The sequence below is a fragment of the Procambarus clarkii genome, chromosome 58, assembly GCF_040958095.1.
Source record: "Procambarus clarkii isolate CNS0578487 chromosome 58, FALCON_Pclarkii_2.0, whole genome shotgun sequence".
Lineage (NCBI taxonomy): Eukaryota > Metazoa > Arthropoda > Malacostraca > Decapoda > Cambaridae > Procambarus > Procambarus clarkii.
The window spans coordinates 1,653,874-1,674,645 of record NC_091207.1 but is presented as its reverse complement, the minus strand read 5'-3'; the positions used below and the strand labels follow the sequence as shown (position 1 = coordinate 1,674,645).

At 49.2% G+C, this 20,772-nt stretch overlaps 1 protein-coding gene across 1 annotated transcript in view; it reads left to right on the top strand.

The window, feature by feature from the left end:
- LOC123751887 (ryanodine receptor-like) overlaps positions 1–20,772 on the top strand; it is a 359,023-nt gene that overhangs the window by 112,711 nt on the left and 225,540 nt on the right. Inside the window, 3 exon segments of the mRNA XM_069306475.1 lie at positions 3,105–3,319; positions 3,676–3,830; positions 17,305–17,429. Coding sequence (XP_069162576.1) covers positions 3,105–3,319; positions 3,676–3,830; positions 17,305–17,429 — 495 coding nt within the window.

Below are 20,772 nucleotides of genomic sequence, written 5' to 3'. Positions count from 1 at the left end.
TTCTGGTGTCCTGGTACCTTGCTCCCTGGATGGTTCAGGTGTCCTGGTACCTAGCGTCCTGGTACCTTGCTCCCTGGATGGTTCAGGCGTCCTGGTACCTTGCTCCCTGGATGGTTCAGGTGTCCTGGTACCTTGCTCCCTGGAAGGTTCAGGCGTCCTGGTACCTTGCTCCCTGGATGGTTCTGGTGTCCTGGTACCTTGCTCCCTGGATGGTTCAGGCGTCCTGGTACCTTGCTCCCTGGATGGTTCAGGTGTCCTGGTACCTTGCTCCCTGGATGGTTCTGGTGTCCTGGTACCTTGCTCCCTGGAAGGTTCAGGCGTCCTGGTACCTTGCTCCCTGGATGGTTCAGGTGTCCTGGTACCTTGCTCCCTGGATGGTTCAGGCGTCCTGGTACCTTGCTCCCTGGATGGTTCAGGTGTCCTGGTACCTTGCTCCCTGGATGGTTCAGGCGTCCTGGTACCTTGCTCCCTGGATGGTTCAGGTGTCCTGGTACCTTGCTCCCTGGATGGTTCAGGTGTCCTGGTACCTTGCTCCCTGGATGGTTCAGGCGTCCTGGTACCTTGCTCCCTGGATGGTTCAGGTGTCCTGGTACCTTGCTCCCTGGATGGTTCAGGTGTCCTGGTACCTTGCTCCCTGGATGGTTCAGGTGTCCTGGTACCTTGCTCCCTGGATGGTTCAGGTGTCCTGGTACCTTGCTCCCTGGATGGTTCAGGCGTCCTGGTACCTTGCTCCCTGGATGGTTCAGGTGTCCTGGTACCTTGCTCCCTGGATGGTTCAGGCGTCCTGGTACCTTGCTCCCTGGATGGTTCAGGTGTCCTGGTACCTTGCTCCCTGGATGGTTCAGGTGTCCTGGTACCTTGCTCCCTGGATGGTTCAGGCGTCCTGGTACCTTGCTCCCTGGATGGTTCAGGTGTCCTGGTACCTTGCTCCCTGGATGGTTCAGGTGTCCTGGTACCTTGCTCCCTGGATGGTTCAGGTGTCCTGGTACCTTGCTCCCTGGATGGTTCAGGTGTCCTGGTACCTTGCTCCCTGGATGGTTCAGGCGTCCTGGTACCTTGCTCCCTGGATGGTTCTGGTGTCCTGGTACCTTGCTCCCTGGATGGTTCTGGTGTCCTGGTACCTAGCGTCCTGGTACCTTGCTCCCTGGAAGGTTCTGGCGTCCTAGTACTGTGACGGGAAGGATGGTTCTGGCGTCCTAGTACCGTGACGGGAAGGAAACGATGGTTCTGGCGACCTTGTACCGTGACGGGAAGGACGGTTCTGGTGTCCTTGTACTGTGATGGGAAGGATGGTTCTGGCGTCCTTGTACCGTGACGGGAAGGACGGTTCTGGTGTCCTTGTACTGTGATGGGAAGGATGGTTCTGGTGTCCTAGTACCGTGACGGGAAGGAAAGGACGGTTCTGGCGTCCTTGTACCGTGACGGGAAGGACGGTTCTGGTGTCCTTGTACTGTGATGGGAAGGATGGTTCTGGCGTCCTTGTACCGTGACGGGAAGGACGGTTCTGGTGTCCTTGTACTGTGATGGGAAGGATGGTTCTGGTGTCCTAGTACCGTGACGGGAAGGAAAGGACGGTTCTGGCGTCCTTGTACCGTGACGGGAAGGATGGTTCTGGCGTCCTTGTACCGTGACGGGAAGGACGGTTCTGGCGTCCTAGTACTGTGATGGGAAGGATGGTTCTGGTGTCCTTGTACTGTGATGGGAAGGACGGTTCTGGCGTCCTAGTACTGTGATGGGAAGGACGGTTCTGGCGTCCTAGTACCGTGATGGGAAGGAAAGGATGGTTCTGGCGACCTTGTACCGTGATGGGAAGGACGGTTCTGGTGTCCTAGTACCGTGACGGGAAGGACGGTTCTGGTGTCCTAGTACCGTGACGGGAAGGACGGTTCTGGCGTCCTAGAACCGTGACGGGAAGGATGGTTCTGGTGTCCTAGTACCGTGACGGGAAGGATGGTTCTGGCGTCCTAGTACCGTGACGGGAAGGACGGTTCTGGTGTCCTAATACCGTGACGGGAAGGATGGTTCTGGCGTCCTAGTACCGTGACGGGAAGGATGGTTCTGGTGTCCTAGTACTGTGACGGGAAGGACGGTTCTGGTGTCCTAGTACCGTGATGGGAAGTATGGTTCTGGCGACCTAGTACTGTGACGGGAAGGACGGTTCTGGTGTCCTAGTACCGTGATGGGAAGGATGGTTCTGGCGACCTAGTACTGTGACGGGAAGGACGGTTCTGGTGTCCTAGTACCGTGATGGGAAGGATGGTTCTGGCGACCTAGTACTGTGACGGGAAGGACGGTTCTGGCGACCTAGTACTGTGACGGGAAGGATGGTTCTGGCGACCTAGTACTGTGACGGGAAGGACGGTTCTGGCGACCTAGTACTGTGACGGGAAGGACGGTTCTGGCGACCTAGTACTGTGACGGGAAGGACGGTTCTGGCGACCTAGTACTGTGACGGGAAGGACGGTTCTGGCGACCTAGTACTGTGACGGGAAGGATGGTTCTGGCGACCTAGTACTGTGACGGGAAGGACGGTTCTGGTGTCCTAGTACCGTGACGGGAAGTAAAGATACTTACAGAAAATCTTGACCTTTGCTCAGAAATACCACTAAAGGACTTGGCATTCTGTTCACATCATTTCTTTGTAATATATTTCACTGTCATGGCTATCGTTATTTAATCTTATTATAGGCATGATCCGTAGAGTTGTTATGTCTGATATTTAACTTTAACAATTATTTGCTTGATTCGTATATTATCTTGCTTTTAATTATAAGAAAATACAATTGATGTGTTGTATATATATTTTATATTATGAATAATATTTTTTAATGCAAAGAATCAGATTTCTCAGTGCTGTGCATTTAATGTAAATGTCATATAGATATTCACTGTATAATATGTAGTAACTTATACAGTCATCTAAAGTTAGACAAGATTTAAATAATTGATATTTAATTAATGATATAAGTAAAATCAACGTAAAATTCTTGAGAGTATTAGACTAATGATAGACATGGGGAAAATGTCATAAGTGTTGTGGTAGCCCTTTTAAAGTGGGAGTAGGTATGAGCTGTGAGGTGACGTGAGTGTGTGTCCCGGCGCAGGACACGTCGCACGAGATGGTGGTGGCGTGCTGCAAGTTCCTCTGCTACTTCTGCCGGACGGGGCGCCAGAACCAAAAGGCCATGTTCGACCACCTGCCCTTCCTGCTGGAGAACTCCTACATCCTGTTGTCGCGGCCGTCCCTGCGAGGCACCACTCCCCTCGACGTGGCTTACTCCTCCCTCATGGACAACACCGAGCTAGCCCTAGCCCTCAGGTACCTGTCCTCCGCCGCCCTAGTACTTGCTCCAGGTCGCCTGGTACATCCTCTCCACCTCTGTGGGGCGTCAACCGTCCCACTTGCATGCTTCACACAACCTCCTCTAACTTCATTTATGTCATATTTATTCTTAATTATTTTTGTTTCTGGCGAAGTCATTTGTATTTTATGTTTCTTGTCTGAATTTATGGTTAACATAATTTAGTTACAGAAAATAATATATTAAAAATCTTTTGCAAGTAATGAAATAATTTTAGTTATAAAATATTTATGCATATGAAGACAAACTAGGCATGCGTGACTGTTCTAGAGTTACTAGCAAGTTTGTCTGACGTTATTGTGTTGATCAACAGGGAGCATCACCTGGAAAAGATCGCCGTGTACCTCTCAAGATGTGGCCTCCAGAGCAACAGTGAGCTGGTGGAGCGCGGCTACCCTGACCTGGGCTGGGACCCCGTGGAGGGAGAGCGCTACCTAGACTTCCTCAGGTTCTGCGTCTGGGTCGGAGGTACGACCCCACCACAATGGCGGGACACGAGGGAGAAAGAGATAGAGGGGGGGGGCAGTGAGAGAGGAAAGGAAGGAAGAGAAGGGAGAGATGAGGGGAAGGGGAGAGAGAACAAAAGTGAACGATAGAAAGGGAAGAAAAAGCACGTAGAGTGACTTTTGGTTTGGTTGGTTAGTGTTGTATGTGTATAAGACTGGAGATGTGTGTGTGGTGTTGCTGTGAGGCGTTGGCTGTGTGTGGTGTTGCTGTGAGGCGTTGGCTGTGTGTGGTGTTGCTGTGAGGCGTTGGCTGTGTGTGGTGTTGCTGTGAGGCGTTGGCTGTGTGTGGTGTTGCTGTGAGGCGTTGGCTGTGTGTGGTGTTGCTGTGAGGCGTTGGCTGTGTGTGGTGTTGCTGTGAGGCGTTGGCTGTGTGTGGTGTTGCTGTGAGGCGTTGGCTGTGTGTGGTGTTGCTGTGAGGCGTTGGCTGTGTGTGGTGTTGCTGTGAGGCGTTGGCTGTGTGTGGTGTTGCTGTGAGGCGTTGGCTGTGTGTGGTGTTGCTGTGAGGCGTTGGCTGTGTGTGGTGTTGCTGTGAGGCGTTGGCTGTGAGGATAGCTGGGTGTGAGGTGTTGGCTGTGAGGATAGCTGGGTGTGAGGTGTTGGCTGTGAGGTGTTGGCTGTGTGTGGTGTTGCTGTGAGGCGTTGGCTGTGTGTGGTGTTGCTGTGAGGCGTTGGCTGTGTGTGGTGTTGCTGTGAGGCGTTGGCTGTGAGGATAGCTGGGTGTGAGGTGTTGGCTGTGAGGATAGCTGGGTGTGAGGTGTTGGCTGTGAGGTGTTGGCTGTGAAGATAGCTGGGTGTGAGGTGTTGGCTGTGAGGATAGCTGGGTGTGAGGTGTTGGCTGTGAAGATAGCTGGGTGTGAGGTGTTGGCTGTGAGGATAGCTGGCTGTGAGGTGTTGGGTGTGAGGTGAGGTTGGTGCAGGTACAGTATGAGTGCTGCCCTCGTGGAGTCCCGTGTCTCATCTCTCACCTCAGGTAGCCAACCTGCCCTCACTTTACCATACACTTCCCATCCATTACATTTGTTCCATCCACTTTGCACTTTGAAAAGCATAACTTTCATACTATTTATTGAAACTTTATTTAAATATATAATCTTTTCTTCTCAATGTTGTGATTTCAAAAATTCATGATAAAAAAGTTTATCGATTCCTGTCATTATATTATTTGCGGTGATCATATCCTTCTGCCAAGTATATTTTGGCACGTTTATTTGCTCGTGCTTTTATTGTTTATGTGCAGAGATCATTTACTTGCATGTCTTCCCACCTTTTCTGTTTGATGTATGTATTTGAGACATTGGTACCATGCAGCTGCTGCATACTCTTTTTTTTATGTCACGTGCGTCACGGATATTTTTTTTTAAATTTCAATCTTGTAGACAATTTGAAATCATTTCTGCAATTGGGCAAAATGCCGTTGATGCGGAGCTTTGGTGTCAGTTTGCAATCCAGGATCAATCTCTAGTTCCGCTACTTTCCAGAGAGCTGCACAGTGTTCCTCAGTATTATGTAAGGTTTAGCAGGTTTCACTCTTTCCGTTACATGGTATATGTCCGCAGTAAATTCCATTTACAATTCATTGCGTCATTTTGAAGGAGATGCGGGTCGTCTAGGTGTTTGTGTCAACTAAACTTCTTCCCCAATCATGTTCATATAAGTGTACATTACATGTGATACGTCATTTATATGTCCAATGAACGTTTGTGGTGTTGTAGCGAGCCTTGGTGGACCTCACTAGTGACATTCCTGCCATCCGATTCATTACCTCTTATCTCTCATATTTCTTCTCAACCAACCACAGAGCACTAGTGATATTTATTATAATTTCTAGAGTAGTCTCTTGAATGGGACGTTATTGAATGGGTTTCTTAAGGTTGAGCTAGAGGTAGTGTGCTCAACCGTCACTATCAGTGAGTTAGAAGTAAGCGTATATGTCTCCAGCGTGAAGCAGACACAGAGCCGAAGGAGCGGTGTAGGGAAGCAGAGTGTGCAGGGTGCAGTAACACACTCCCAGGTTAAGGCAGTGAAGTGTGAAACAAATACTCTGATGACAAAGGCAGGTGTTCCAAACAATTGGAACAACTAAGTCAACCTCTGGAGGACGTATCAGCCAACCAGAGGTCACATAAATGATTAAATATGCAAAAAAAAAAAAATTAAATGCAGCGACCCAAAATGGCAGATTAGCCAAAGAAACTATAAAAGAAAATTAATATATAATTTTTTCTCTTTCCAATATATAGGAGTAGAACCAAGACAAAAGTCATAATAGGACCCGTAAGAGATGAGACCAACCAAGTTTTAACTGACACAAAAATGGCGGCCAACACTGAATGAAGCCTTTCCATCAGTGTTCCCACAAGAATTCCCAGATTATCCAAAATCTCAACATTAACATATGTTTAACGCAGGAGAAAATAAGCTAAGAGATATCCCCGTTACTTGCGAAGGCCGACGAGCTGTGCCACTATTGAAGAAACTCTTATTCAAAGTTCCGAGACTAAGAAAAGCTCCTCTAGATTTGAAATATTGAAATATAACTTATATTTTCAAGGAAAGTAGAAAACATTCACCAGTAAGCTACAGGCCAATAAGCTTTTTCCAAGCTCACTGAGAGAAGCGTGAGAAGAGAGATCATCATCCACCATCTCACCGAACACAATCATATAGTCAACACAACATGCTTTTGTACAAAACAAAATTAAACCTGCCTAACTAACTTGCATTTTTGGAAACCGTAATTAAGTAGAGAGGCCAAGACCTTGTAGTGGATGTAGTGTGCGTGAACTTCTCTGAAGCTTCTCATAAGGTGCCGCACGAAGGGTCGCCACACAAACTGCAAGCATATGGTATAGATAAGCTACCACACGAAGGTTCATAGGCTCAAATTTTCTAACCTTTTCCAGTTTCCTAATGTGTTTTCTTTAGGCCTATAATATAGGCCTGAATACTCTAAGACTGGTCTCACGTACGTAGTGTAAAGTACTCTGAATGCCTCCTTACTTAGGTTTCTTAATGTCGTTCTAACTTTTGCTAGCGTAGAGTACACTGCTGTCGTTATCCAATTTATATGTCTTGAGTTAGATTTGGTGTTACGTCCATTCCCAGGTACCTTTCTCTAGTCGTCACAAGAAGGTAATTTCCCTTCATTATGTACTGACCCTTTGGTCTCCAGTCACCTAATCCTATTTCCATCACTTTACATTTGCTCGTGTCAAACTTCAGTAGCCATTTATTTCTCTAACCATCTCTGCATCTAGGTCAAGGCCTCTTAGAGTATCTTACAATCCTCATCTGTCACAACTCGTCTCATTAATTTTGCGTCATCCGCGAACATTGACATATTGGACTCGAATCCTGTAGACATGTGTCGTTCTCATATAATAGAAACAGAACTGGTCCCAGCACCGATCCGTGAGGTACTCCACTCGTTATGGTTTGCCAGTCTGACTTCTCGCCCCTGACTGTTATTCTCTGGCTCCTGTCTGGCTGTGTGTGTGTGTGTGTACTCACCTATTTGTGCTTGCGGGGGTTGAGCTTTGGCTCTTTGGTCCCGCCTCTCAACTGTATGGTGTGTGCGTGTGTGCGCGCGCGTGCGTATGAGTGTGTGTGTGTACATTATAAATTTCATGAATATTTGTATTGACATATTTTTATGTATTTTCTAAAATAACCATGCTTTAGTTTTTAGAAGAATGGTATCTTTAGAAATTCGAATAGTTTTTGCTATTTTTTGATAATTTTAAATTGATTCTTGCTTATACACAAATATTTTATCTTCCAAATTAGATTAGTCAATTCAAATATTACTGGTTTACTTTTCCTGTTGATAAACACGTTCCTTAAATTTTGTTTTGATTTTAATGTAGAGCTAAGACAAAATATATAAATATTAAACTGCTTATCCACAAAAATGTAGTTTTGCCTGCTGTGCTGTGAGTATTTTTATACTTTTGGGAAGGAGGCGGCGCTGTTCCTGTGCTTAGTGGCTGTGCTGTGACAGGCCAGAGTGTGGCTCACTGTGGCCTGTCAGATCACAGCCAGGAGTGGGGCCACACCTGCAGCTTGCCTGCCTGGGTGACCTTGGGTGTGGCCCAGATGGCCTGTAGTGTTGCTCCCTTTTACCAGGTCTGAACCGGGACCAGGAGCTGCAAGGTACACCCGCACCACCTCATTCCCACCTCCCAGTTCACTCATTAGGTCTTCACAAGCCCCACGCTCCCTCTCTGGCCCGCACTCACTCTCACTCATCCTGCAGCTCATCATGTACACCCTCCCCCCCCCACCCTCATTCACTACACTTGTGTATACCACTGAGCCCTGAGGCCTCCATTGCGTCTTTGGGTATTAGGGCTTGAGCCTACGGTGGTTGGCTGAGGGGCAGGTGGTCAGGTGCCCAACTGAAGGGTAGGTAATGACGCTTCCACTGATGGGCAGAGGGACGGGTGATGACGGCTCTACTCAGAGGCTGATGGTCCGGGCTCCAGGACGGGACCAAGGGGGTGACGAGGATGAACACCCATCATAAAACCTTGAAGATCAGTACAAGGATGAACACCTTGAAGATCTGTTCAAGGATGAACACCAAGAATACACCTTCATCATTATATATATAGCGCCAAAACACTACCATTCTCATCTTTGCTTATACAAGGTTGATGACTCACAGTTATATAGAGGTGTTGCTGAATTAATGTATTATTAGCCGTACAACAAGATTCCCAATATATCTTATTTTATCAAGTTCTCGCTTACAATGTCTCTGTTGATATCTAAGAAGTTAGCTAACGGTTCCTTAATTGATATATGACCCAGATGCTCTCCAAGAATGTCACAGGAATCTCTTTGTATTCAGTACTTGGTGTTGTCTTCACACCAGTGAGCAACACATGTTATGGTCAAACATGTGCATGGCACCACATGTTTCATAGCACTCTGGTAGGTGCTAATATAATTACGTCATAAGCCTGGCAGCTTTATTCATGTAGCGTCGTGAGGGGGCTTAGTAGACGGCTGTCGGGGAGTGATGCTCCATGGGACAGTTTTGTCCTTTTGTGGCCTTATGCTCCTGCTGCCGTCTTCACTTATTGTGCTGGTCACTGTTTCCTTATGTTTCATTCACCCCCCTTCTCCTTTCTCATTGTCTTTCCTGCCGACCTTTCCCCAGTCTTGATTATTCTTTCAGACATCTTCTGTTTTGACGCCTGGGTGTTTGGGGAGGCACACTCTCACCCGTAGAACAGTGGTACCCAACGTGGCGAGCGAGGGGATGCTTTTATTGTCACTCCTCCTTTCATTGCTGAACCTGATCTCGACAGACTGACGGTTCTTAAGGTGGCGATTGTGGGGCGTATACTTACGCTGCACCCCTGGGGGTGCCCAGCCTGTCTCTTGTTGGGTGTCCTATCCTCTAATTGTGGCTCCATGGTGGGTATGGGGGCTCATTCATTAATGAAATTATTACCTCCTCGTTTCTATGCCGTTGAATGATCCTCTTATAACTTCTCAGGCTTGTGAGGTGGGCGACCAAACCCCCAAGTCGGACTGTGTTGAAAGACTGGGCTCTGTAGCCCCCCCCCCTGCTACATTGAGCCCAGGCCAAGCTACTCCTCTGACCCTCCTGACTACTCCTCTCTTCTCCCCTCCCACCTGTAGGGTAGGGTTGAGCCCCAAACCCCCTGTGGTGACCACCTTATCACCTGGAGTGGCGACTTCTTTCATTGTGACAACTGCATCTTTTACACCCATCTTACTGGGGGTGCTCGGCACCGACTCCCACACATACACCCTCGCACGATCCCTTCCAGTGCTAATACGTTCAACACCTTGTTTGGTCCTGCTACATGGACTAAATACTTTGACCTCACCCATATGGATTCTACTCTTTCTGACGATTTCTTCCTCCATAAACACCTTGTTGATTCAGTAGATGCCTCTGTTACTTTCAACCCCACCCGATTTGGTACACGTGTTGTTTCTGCTCCTTCTCAGGAAGCAGCTACCTGCTTAGCCGCATTGTCCAGCATTGGAGAGACCCCTGTAAGGACCTCCAAAAATGCCTGGTTAAATGCCAGTATTCGCACTATTATCCTCCCGCACCATATTGCAACTGGTGTTTGGGACCTGAATATTGGCGTTTCCAGGCCTTAGACCCGTATTTGCCCACCACCACCACGTCACCTGCTCCCTTCTGTTCTGAATCACGGGATCCTCCAGGTTCTCCATCTGCTGTTTCCCTCCTTCCTTCCCAGTCTGCCGTATCTCCTGTGTCTTCTTTCCTGTCTTGCCTCGTTCCTTCTTTCCAGCCCTCTCCCTGTCCCTTGACCCTCTGAGCCGCCTGTCTGACCAGGCTGTTGTCCATCATCCTCCCAGCAGTCTTCATATTGTTTGCTCCCGTTCCTCTTTTCCTGCTGAGACAATTGAGTCTGTCACCCAGTGTTGTTGTTGCTGGCACACCTGTCTCTTTGAGTCAGAAACGTAAGCCTGGCCCCTCTCTCTTTCCTCCTCTCCGGCGGGTAAGAAGGCATGGCTTTCTTCCTCGCCAACATCCCGTCCCCACCTTTGACTCTATCACTGTGTCCATTCCCAATTCGGCGGCTGGGCCACCTTCTTTCTTCATAAGCCCATCCTTGAATCTCATCCCTTAGATTTACGCACTCATCTCTGACTTCCCTATAATGATCTTCCTATCTTTCTCCAAACTTCAGTCTGCTCTGGCCCTCTGTAGTTCTATAGCAGTGGACTCAGGTGACATTCATTATGAGATGCTTCGCCTTCTCCCTCCATGTGCGTTTCAGTATTTACTGAATCTGTATAACCGTGTCTGGGAGTCGTCGTCAGTTCCCAAGGGCTGGCTCGATGCCATTATTATCCCTTTTCGGAAATTGGGGTCTCTCGGGACATCCCCTAAGGACTTCCACCCATTGCCCTTACAAGTTGCGTTTGCAAACTCTTTGAACGTATGGTCAATGTCCGTCTGATGTGGTTCTTAAAACACTATCACCACCTCTTCCCTTCTCAATTTGGTTTTTGCAAGTGTCGTAGCACGACTGATGCTACTTGGAGGTCTATATTCATACTGCTTTTGCTGCAAAGACTTTCGTTGTTGCTGTCCTTTTTGACCTAGAAAAAACATATGACACGACCTAGAGATAACATATTCTGTCCCAACTTCGTTCTTTTGGCTGTCGTGGTAATCTCCCTCTCCTCCGCCTCTTCCTCTCTTGTCGTTCCTTTAGAGTGAGGCTGGTACCACTCTCTCTACCTCTTTTCAGCAATACGAAGGTGTACCCCAGGGTAATGTTTTGACCACTGCTCTTTTCCTTGTTGCTCTCAACGGTCTTGTTTCCTCTCTTCCCTCTGACATCTTCTCAGTGCTATATGTTGATGATCTTACCCTTTGTTGTCGAGGTGATGACTCTTCTTTCAATCAACGATGATTTCGAATTACGATTGATATCATGTCGTCTTGGGCCACTAGTCATGGCTTCAAGTTCTCTACAACTAAGACAAGTGCTATGAATTTTACTCAGAAGCAGGTAGTTTTTCGTCTCTCTTTGTCGCTTTATGGTCATCCCCTTGTGTACAAAGATTCTGCTAAGCTTTTGGGGTTAATCTTTGACACTCGTTTGTCTTGGTCGCCCCATATTTCTTACCTTCGAGTTGAATGCTTTAAGGCCTTTAACCCCTCCTTAAGGTTTTGTCCCATACTTCTTGGGTAGCTGATAGGTGAATGCTCCTCCCTTCATTCCTCTCTTGTTCTGTCTAAATACGATTATGGTTGCCCTGCTTGCTCGTTTGTTTCTCCTTCTACTCGTCATCGTCTTGATACTCTGCACCATACTGGGTTATGCCTCAGCTCTGGTGCCTTTCATTCAACTCCTACCCTCACCTGTATGTTGAAATTGGCGTCCTGTCTCTCCAGGATCACCGTTCTCTCCAGGATCACCGTTCTCTCCAGGATCACCGTGATCGCTACTGTCTTTGCTACCTTGCATGTCCTTACAACATCCTCACTCTCGCTTATGTCGTGCTTTGACTTTTGAGCCTCCTGTGGTCCCTGTTCCCATTCACCACCTCCCTCTTTCTGTATGGTTGACTCTCCTACAGAATTCTCTTTCGGTTATTGTTACGAATATTTCTCCTCGTGTTGTTCCATCCTTGCCCCCATGGAGGGTCTCCTTTCCTAAACTTTGTAAAACCCTGACCCAAGCGACTAAAGCTTTTACCCCTCCTACAGTTCTGAAACGCCTTTTCCTTGAACACTTAACTTTCCACTCCCTCTCCATTCCCGTCTTCACCGATGGGTCTAAGTCTGCAGACGGTGTATGCTACTCTGTTGTTTTTCCTCAACCCGTTCTCGCAAATTTAATAAGTCAATATTGACTTATTAGTTGCGTGCATAGGTGACATACTAAACATAATAGTTTCCCTTGAAAAGCTTCATAGAAAACACCGACCTTACCTAACCTACGTAGTATTTTAAAAATAAGCATCTTATAGCTTCGTAATTACAATTGTTACTTAACCTATTATAGGTATAGGTTAAGTAATAATTGTAATTACGAAGCAATAAGATGCTTATCTTAACATACTAAGTAGGTTAGGTAAGGTCGGTGTTTTCTATGAAGCTTTTCAAGGGAAACTATTATGTTAAGTATGTCACCTATGCACATATTTAATAAGTCAATATTGACTTATTAAATTTGCGAGAACGGGTTGTTTTCCTCACCACACCTATATGTGTCGCCTGCCTCCGGAGAGTAGCCTCTTCATGGCAGAAGTTTATGCTATTCTTTATACTCTTTGTCAACTGCTTTCTTGCTGTCAATCCTCCTTTGTTGTTGTTGTTGACTCTCGCAGCGCCCTCGTGGCTCCAGAGTGTTTTAATCCAGTTCATCCAGTGGAAGTCGAAATTCAGCATTGCCGGTTTCTTATCTCTAGTAGAATTAAGAAAGTGGAGTTTTGCAGGGTTCCCAGCCATATTGGTGTGTCCCTAAATGAGCGTGCTGACGCTGCCGCTAAAGAACCTATTCATACTTGTCCCATCTCTCGCAAAGGTATTCCTTGTTCTGACTTTTTCCCAGTTATTCATTCCTCCATCCTTGCCCGTTGGCAGGGTTGTTGGCCCTCTGCTACTAGTACCAAACTGCGTGCTCTTAAGAGTAGAGTGTCCCCGTGGCCTTCTTCCTACCACTGTAACCGGCGGCGGGAACCGGCTCTGGCAAGGTTACGTATTGGCCATGCACACTTAACTCACGGACACTTAATGGAGCGCCACCATGCTCCTTATTGTCCAAATTGCATTTTCCCTCTACTTATTGTGCATATCCTTGTTGAATGTCCTGACTTTCAGGACGAACGTGTGTGTCTTGCTTTCCGACCGTCCCTCGCGGTCCCTTGTCTTTCGATAGAATTCTTGGTGAATCGGATACTTTTGATTTCATTCGCATTATGCGTTTCTGTTCTCATATTGGCATCCTTAGTGATATTTAGCGCCCTGTAATTATTCTGCACATTTGATGGTGCTACATAGCCTTCCCGGCTTAGTGCCTTCTTTTGATAATTGCTTACTTCATTCATGTAGCTGCTTCTTCAGCCATATATCAGACTGCTTCATTCATATTTATAATTTAACTCATAAACGTATTTGCTTCATTTATGTGTGTTGCTGCTTCATATGTAAATGTATCAGTCAAAAATTTGAATGTTGGCGTTATGAGCATGAATTAAGCACTCAGGTGCATGGATGAGTTAATCAGGTATGTGAATGAAGCAAGTTTGTGTGTCATCTAGATGTCACGTATACATTAGAAGGGAGTACTTCATGTTACTGTCACAGTTCTACATTACTTGACCTGATGGCTCCCTCATCTGGCGTCCTCAGGGCTGCTCAAGGCGTGTGTGTCTTCACACCTTAATGACCTTTGAGTAAATTAGTTAAGATGCAAACAACATGCACGGGAGCTTAACGTAAACAATTGTATTCCGGCAGCTTGTGCACCCCAGCACCAGCTTGTGCACCCCAGCACCAGCTTGTGCACCCCAGCACCAGCGTGTGCACACCAGCACCAGCTTGTGCACCCCAGCACCAGCTTGTGCACACCAGCACCAGCGTGTGCACCCCAGCACCAGCGTGTGCACCCCAGCACCAGCTTGTGCACCCCAGCCCCAGCTTGTGCACACTAGCACCAGCGTGTGCACCCCAGCACCAGCGTGTGCACACCAGCACCAGCTTGTGCACCCCAGCACCAGCGTGTGCACACCAGCACCAGCTTGTGCACCCCAGCACCAGCGTGTGCACACCAGCACCAGCTTGTGCACTCCAGCACCAGGGTGTGCACCCCAGCACCAGCGTGTGCACCCCAGCACCAGCGTGTGCACACCAGCACCAGCTTGTGCACCCCAGCACCAGCGTGTGCACACCAGCACCAGCTTGTGCACCCCAGCACCAGCTTGTGCACCCCAGCACCAGCTTGTGCACACCAGCACCAGCGTGTGCACCCCAGCACCAGCGTGTGCACACCAGCACCAGCTTGTGCACCCCAGCACCAGCGTGTGCACACCAGCACCAGCTTGTGCACCCCAGCACCAGCGTGTGCACACCAGCACCAGCTTGTGCACCCCAGCACCAGCTTGTGCACCCCAGCACCAGCTTGTGCACACCAGCACCAGCGTGTGCACCCCAGCACCAGCGTGTGCACCCCAGCACCAGCGTGTGCACCCCAGCACCAGCGTGTGCACACCAGCACCAGCTTGTGCACCCCAGCACCAGCTTGTGCACTCCAGCACCAGCGTGTGCACCCCAGCACCAGCTTGTGCACCCCAGCACCAGCTTGTGCACTCCAGCACCAGCGTGTGCACCCCAGCACCAGCTTGTTCACCCCAGCACCAGCTTGTGCACCCCAGCACCAGCTTGTGCACCCCAGCACCAGCTTGTGCACCCCAGCACCAGCTTGTGCACTCCAGCACCAGCTTGTGCACCCCAGCACCAGCTTGTGCACCCCAGCACCAGCTTGTGCACCCCAGCACCAGCTTGTGCACCCCAGCACCAGCTTGTGCACCCCAGCACCAGCTTGTGCACCCCAGCACCAGCTTGTGCACTCCAGCACCAGCTTGTGCACTCCAGCACCAGCTTGTGCACTCCAGCACCAGCTTGTGCACCCCAGCACCAGCTTGTGCACCCCAGCACCAGCTTGTGCACCCCAGCACCAGCTTGTGCACTCCAGCACCAGCGTGTGCACCCCAGCACCAGCTTGTGCACCCCAGCACCAGCGTGTGCACCCCAGCACCAGCGTGTGCACCCCAGCACCAGCGTGTGCACCCCAGCACCAGCTTGTGCACACCAGCACCAGCTTGTGCACTCCAGCACCAGCGTGTGCACCCCAGCACCAGCTTGTGCACTCCAGCACCAGCGTGTGCACCCCAGCACCAGCTTGTGCACTCCAGCACCAGCGTGTGCACCCCAGCACCAGCTTGTGCACCCCAGCACCAGCTTGTGCACCCCAGCACCAGCGTGTGCACCCCAGCACCAGCTTGTGCACCCCAGCACCAGCTTGTGCACCCCAGCTTGTGCACTCCAGCACCAGCGTGTGCACCCCAGCACCAGCTTGTGCACCCCAGCACCAGCTTGAGCACCCCAGCACCAGCTTGTGCACCCCAGCACCAGCTTGTGCACCCCAGCACCAGCTTGTGCACTCCAGCACCAGCGTGTGCACCCCAGCACCAGCTTGTGCACCCCAGCACCAGCTTGTGCACCCCAGCACCAGCGTGTGCACCCCAGCACCAGCTTGTGCACCCCAGCACCAGCTTGTGCACCCCAGCACCAGCTTGTGCACCCCAGCACCAGCTTGTGCACTCCAGCACCAGCGTGTGCACCCCAGCACCAGCTTGTGCACCCCAGCACCAGCTTGTGCACCCCAGCACCAGCGTGTGCACCCCAGCACCAGCTTGTGCACCCCAGCACCAGCTTGTGCACCCCAGCACCAGCTTGTGCACTCCAGCACCAGCGTGTGCACCCCAGCACCAGCTTGTGCACCCCAGCACCAGCTTGTGCACTCCAGCACCAGCGTGTGCACCCCAGCACCAGCTTGTGCACCCCAGCACCAGCTTGTGCACCCCAGCACCAGCTTGTGCACTCCAGCACCAGCGTGTGCACCCCAGCACCAGCTTGTGCACTCCAGCACCAGCGTGTGCACCCCAGCACCAGCTTGTGCACCCCAGCACCAGCTTGTGCACCCCAGCACCAGCTTGTGCACACCAGCACCAGCTTGTGCACCCCAGCACCAGCTTGTGCACTCCAGCACCAGCGTGTGCACCCCAGCACCAGCTTGTGCACCCCAGCACCAGCTTGTGCACCCCAGCACCAGCGTGTGCACCCCAGCACCAGCTTGTGCACCCCAGCACCAGCGTGTGCACCCCAGCACCAGCTTGTGCACCCCAGCATCAGCTTGTGCACCCCAGCACCAGCTTGTGCACTCCAGCACCAGCGTGTGCACCCCAGCACCAGCTTGTGCACCCCAGCACCAGCTTGTGCACCCCAGCACCAGCGTGTGCACCCCAGCACCAGCTTGTGCACCCCAGCACCAGCGTGTGCACCCCAGCACCAGCTTGTGCACCCCAGCACCAGCTTGTGCACCCCAGCACCAGCGTGTGCACCCCAGCACCAGCTTGTGCACCCCAGCACCAGCTTGTGCACCCCAGCACCAGCTTGTGCACCCCAGCACCAGCGTGTGCACCCCAGCACCAGCTTGTGCACCCCAGCACCAGCTTGTGCACCCCAGCACCAGCGTGTGCACCCCAGCACCAGCTTGTGCACCCCAGCACCAGCTTGTGCACCCCAGCACCAGCTTGTGCACCCCAGCACCAGCTTGTGCACCCCAGCACCAGCTTGTGCACCCCAGCACTAGCGTGTGCACCCCAGCACCAGCTTGTGCACCCCAGCACCAGCTTGTGCACCCCAGCACCAGCTTGTGCACCCCAGCACCAGCTTGTGCACCCCAGCACCAGCTTGTGCACCCCAGCACCAGCTTGTGCACCCCAGCACCAGCGTGTGCACCCCAGCACCAGCTTGTGCACCCCAGCACCAGCTTATGAGAGGCTATGGCAGCAGTGTCATGGTCACTCTTCTCACTCTCTTAGTATGATAGATATTAAAGCTTTACGCTTACAGTTTTGTAATACTACATTTGACCAAACAGGACATTAAATGTACAGTTACTGTAAAGTCATAAAGAGATGCGCCTGACCTAAACCTCTAACTTAACTGTTGATGCTTGTATGTAGGATCATACTTCAAATTATAGATTCTAGCATCTATCAAGAACTTTACATACTTAAAAGTGTAGGCTGAAGGAAGAAGGGAAGAATAAGAAATAATAAGGGAGTATGGATAGTGAGAGGTGAACGTGGCAGGGATAACGTGGTGTTGTGTCCCGCAGGTGAGAGCGTCGAGGAGAATGCTAACTTGGTCATCCGTCTGCTGATCCGCAAGCCCGAGTGTCTGGGGCCGGCGCTGCGAGGCGAGGGTGAAGGCCTCCTTCGCGCCATTATCGACGCCAATAAGGTGAGCGTTTCTTTAACATATTCTGTGAACCAGGCGAACACTCAGGTCAGATGATGGCACGCATAGTGTGTGGACATCCGGCTGCGGGAGTGTGGCTGAGGATGTGCCAGGGTGCCGGAGGATGTGCCAGGGTGCCGGAGGATGTGCCAGGGTGCCGGAGGATGTGCCAGGGGGCCAATATGGTGATCTCTGTCACACAATATTCACAATTAGAAACCATTAGGATAACTTTGATTTCTTTTAAATTGTAATTATTTTGAAGGTATATGATTTATTTCATATGTATGCAAATATGTATTTTAAGGCGCGAGAGTGTGGTTGGTTGACAGGTGACATTAAGGCTAGTTGTGGTTGGTTGACAGGTGACATTAAGGCTAGTTGTGGTTGGTTGACAGGTGACATTAAGGCTAGTTGTGGTTGGTTGACAGGTGACATTAAGGCTAGTTGTGGTTGGTTGACAGATGACATTAAGGCTAGTTGTGGTTGGTTGACAGGTGACATTAAGGCTAGTTGTGGTTGGTTGACAGGTGACATTAAGGCTAGTTGTGGTTGGTTGACAGGTGACATTAAGGCTAGTTGTGGTTGGTTGACAGGTGACATTAAGGCTAGTTGTGGTTGGTTGACAGATGACATTAAGGCTAGTTGTGGTTGGTTGACAGGTGACATTAAGGCTAGTTGTGGTTGGTTGACAGGTGACATTAAGGCTAGTTGTGGTTGGTTGACAGGTGACATTAAGGCTAGTTGTGGTTGGTTGACAGGTGACATTAAGGCTAGTTGTGGTTGGTTGACAGGTGACATTAAGGCTAGTTGTGGTTGGTTGACAGGTGACATTAAGGCTAGTTGTGGTTGGTTGACAGGTGACATTAAGGCTAGTTGTGGTTGGTTGACAGGTGACATTAAGGCTAGTTGTGGTTGGTTGACAGGTGACATTAAGGCTAGTTGTGGTTGGTTGACAGGTGACATTAAGGCTAGTTGTGGTTGGTTGACAGGTAACATTAAGGCTAGTTGTGGTTGGTTGACAGGTGACATTAAGGCTAATTGTGGTTGGTTGACAGGTGACATTAAGGCTAGTTGTGGTTGGTTGACAGGTGACATTAAGGCTAGTTGTGGTTGGTTGACAGGTGACATTAAGGCTAGTTGTGGTTGGTTGACAGATGACATTAAGGCTAGTTGTGGTTGGTTGACAGGTGACATTAAGGCTAGTTGTGGTTGGTTGACAGGTGACATTAAGGCTAGTTGTGGTTGGTTGACAGGTGACATTAAGGCTAGTTGTGGTTGGTTGACAGGTGACATTAAGGCTAGTTGTGGTTGGTTGACAGGTGACATTAAGGCTAGTTGTGGTTGGTTGACAGGTGACATTAAGGCTAGTTGTGGTTGGTTGACAGGTGACATTAAGGCTAGTTGTGGTTGGTTGACAGGTGACATTAAGGCTAGTTGTGGTTGGTTGACAGGTGACATTAAGGCTAGTTGTGGTTGGTTGACAGGTGACATTAAGGCTAGTTGTGGTTGGTTGACAGGTGACATTAAGGCTAGTTGTGGTTGGTTGACAGGTGACATTAAGGCTAGTTGTGGTTGGTTGACAGGTGACATTAAGGCTAGTTGTGGTTGGTTGACAGGTGACATTAAGGCTAGTTGTGGTTGGTTGACAGGTGACATTAGGCTAGTTGTGGTTGGTTGACAGGTGACATTAAGGCTAGTTGTGGTTGGTTGACAGGTAACATTAAGGCTAGTTGTGGTTGGTTGACAGGTGACATTAAGGCTAATTGTGGTTGGTTGACAGGTGACATTAAGGCTAGTTGTGGTTGGTTGACAGGTGACATTAAGGCTAGTTGTGGTTGGTTGACAGGTGACATTAAGGCTAGTTGTGGTTGGTTGACAGGTGACATTAAGGCTAGTTGTGGTTGGTTGACAGGTGACATTAAGGCTAGTTGTGGTTGGTTGACAGGTGACATTAAGGCTAGTTGTGGTTGGTTGACAGGTAACATTAAGGCTAGTTGTGGTTGGTTGACAGGTGACATTAAGGCTAATTGTGGTTGGTTGACAGGTGACATTAAGGGTAGTTGTGGTTGGTTGACAGGTGACATTAAGGCTAGTTGTGGTTGGTTGACAGGTGACATTAAGGCTAGTTGTGGTTGGTTGACAGGTGACATTAAGGCTAGTTGTGGTTGGTGTTATAGACACTGTAGACATACTGGTGTATGGACACTGTAGACATACTGGTGTTATAGTCACTGTAGACATACTGGTGTTATGGACACTGTAGACATACTGGTGTTATATTCACTGTAGACATACTGGTGTATGGACACTGTAGACATACTGGTGTATGGACACTGTAGACATACTGGTGTATGGACACTGTAGACATACTGGTGTATGGACACTGTAGACATACTGGTGTATGGACACTGTAGACATACTGGTGTATGGACACTGTAGACATACTGGTGTTATAGACACTGTAGACATACTGGTGTTATAGACACTGTAGACATACTGGTGTATGGACACTGTAGACATACTGGTGTTATAGACACTGTAGACATACTGGTGTTATAGACACTGTAGACATACTGGTGTATGGACACTGTAGACATACTGGTGTTATAGACACTGTAGACATACTGGTGTATGGACACTGTAGACATACTGGTGTCATAGACACTGTAGACATACTGGTGTTATAGACACTGTAGACATACTGGTGTTATAGACACTGTAGACATACTGGTGTTATAGACACTGTAGACATACTGGTGTTATAGACACTGTAGACATACTGGTGTTATAGACACTGTAGACATACTGGTGTTATAGACTCTGTAGACATACTGGTGTTATAGACACTGTAGACATACTGGTGTTATAGACACTGTAGACATACTGGTGTATGGACACTGTAGACATACTGGTGTTATAGACACTGTAGACATACTGGTGTATGGACACTGTAGACATACTGGTGTTATAGACACTGTAGACATACTGGTGTATGGACACTGTAGACATACTGGTGTATGGACACTGTAGACATACTGGTGTTATAGACACTGTAGACATACTGGTGTATGGACACTGTAGACATACTGGTGTTATAGACACTGTAGACATACTGGTGTATGGACACTGTAGACATACTGGTGTTATAGACACTGTAGACATACTGGTGTATGGACACTGTAGACATACTGGTGTATGGACACTGTAGACATACTGGTGTATGGACACTGTAGACATACTGGTGTATGGACACTGTAGACATACTGGTGTATGGACACTGTAGATATACTGGTGTTATAGGACACTGTAGACATACTGGTGTTATAGACACTGTAGACATACT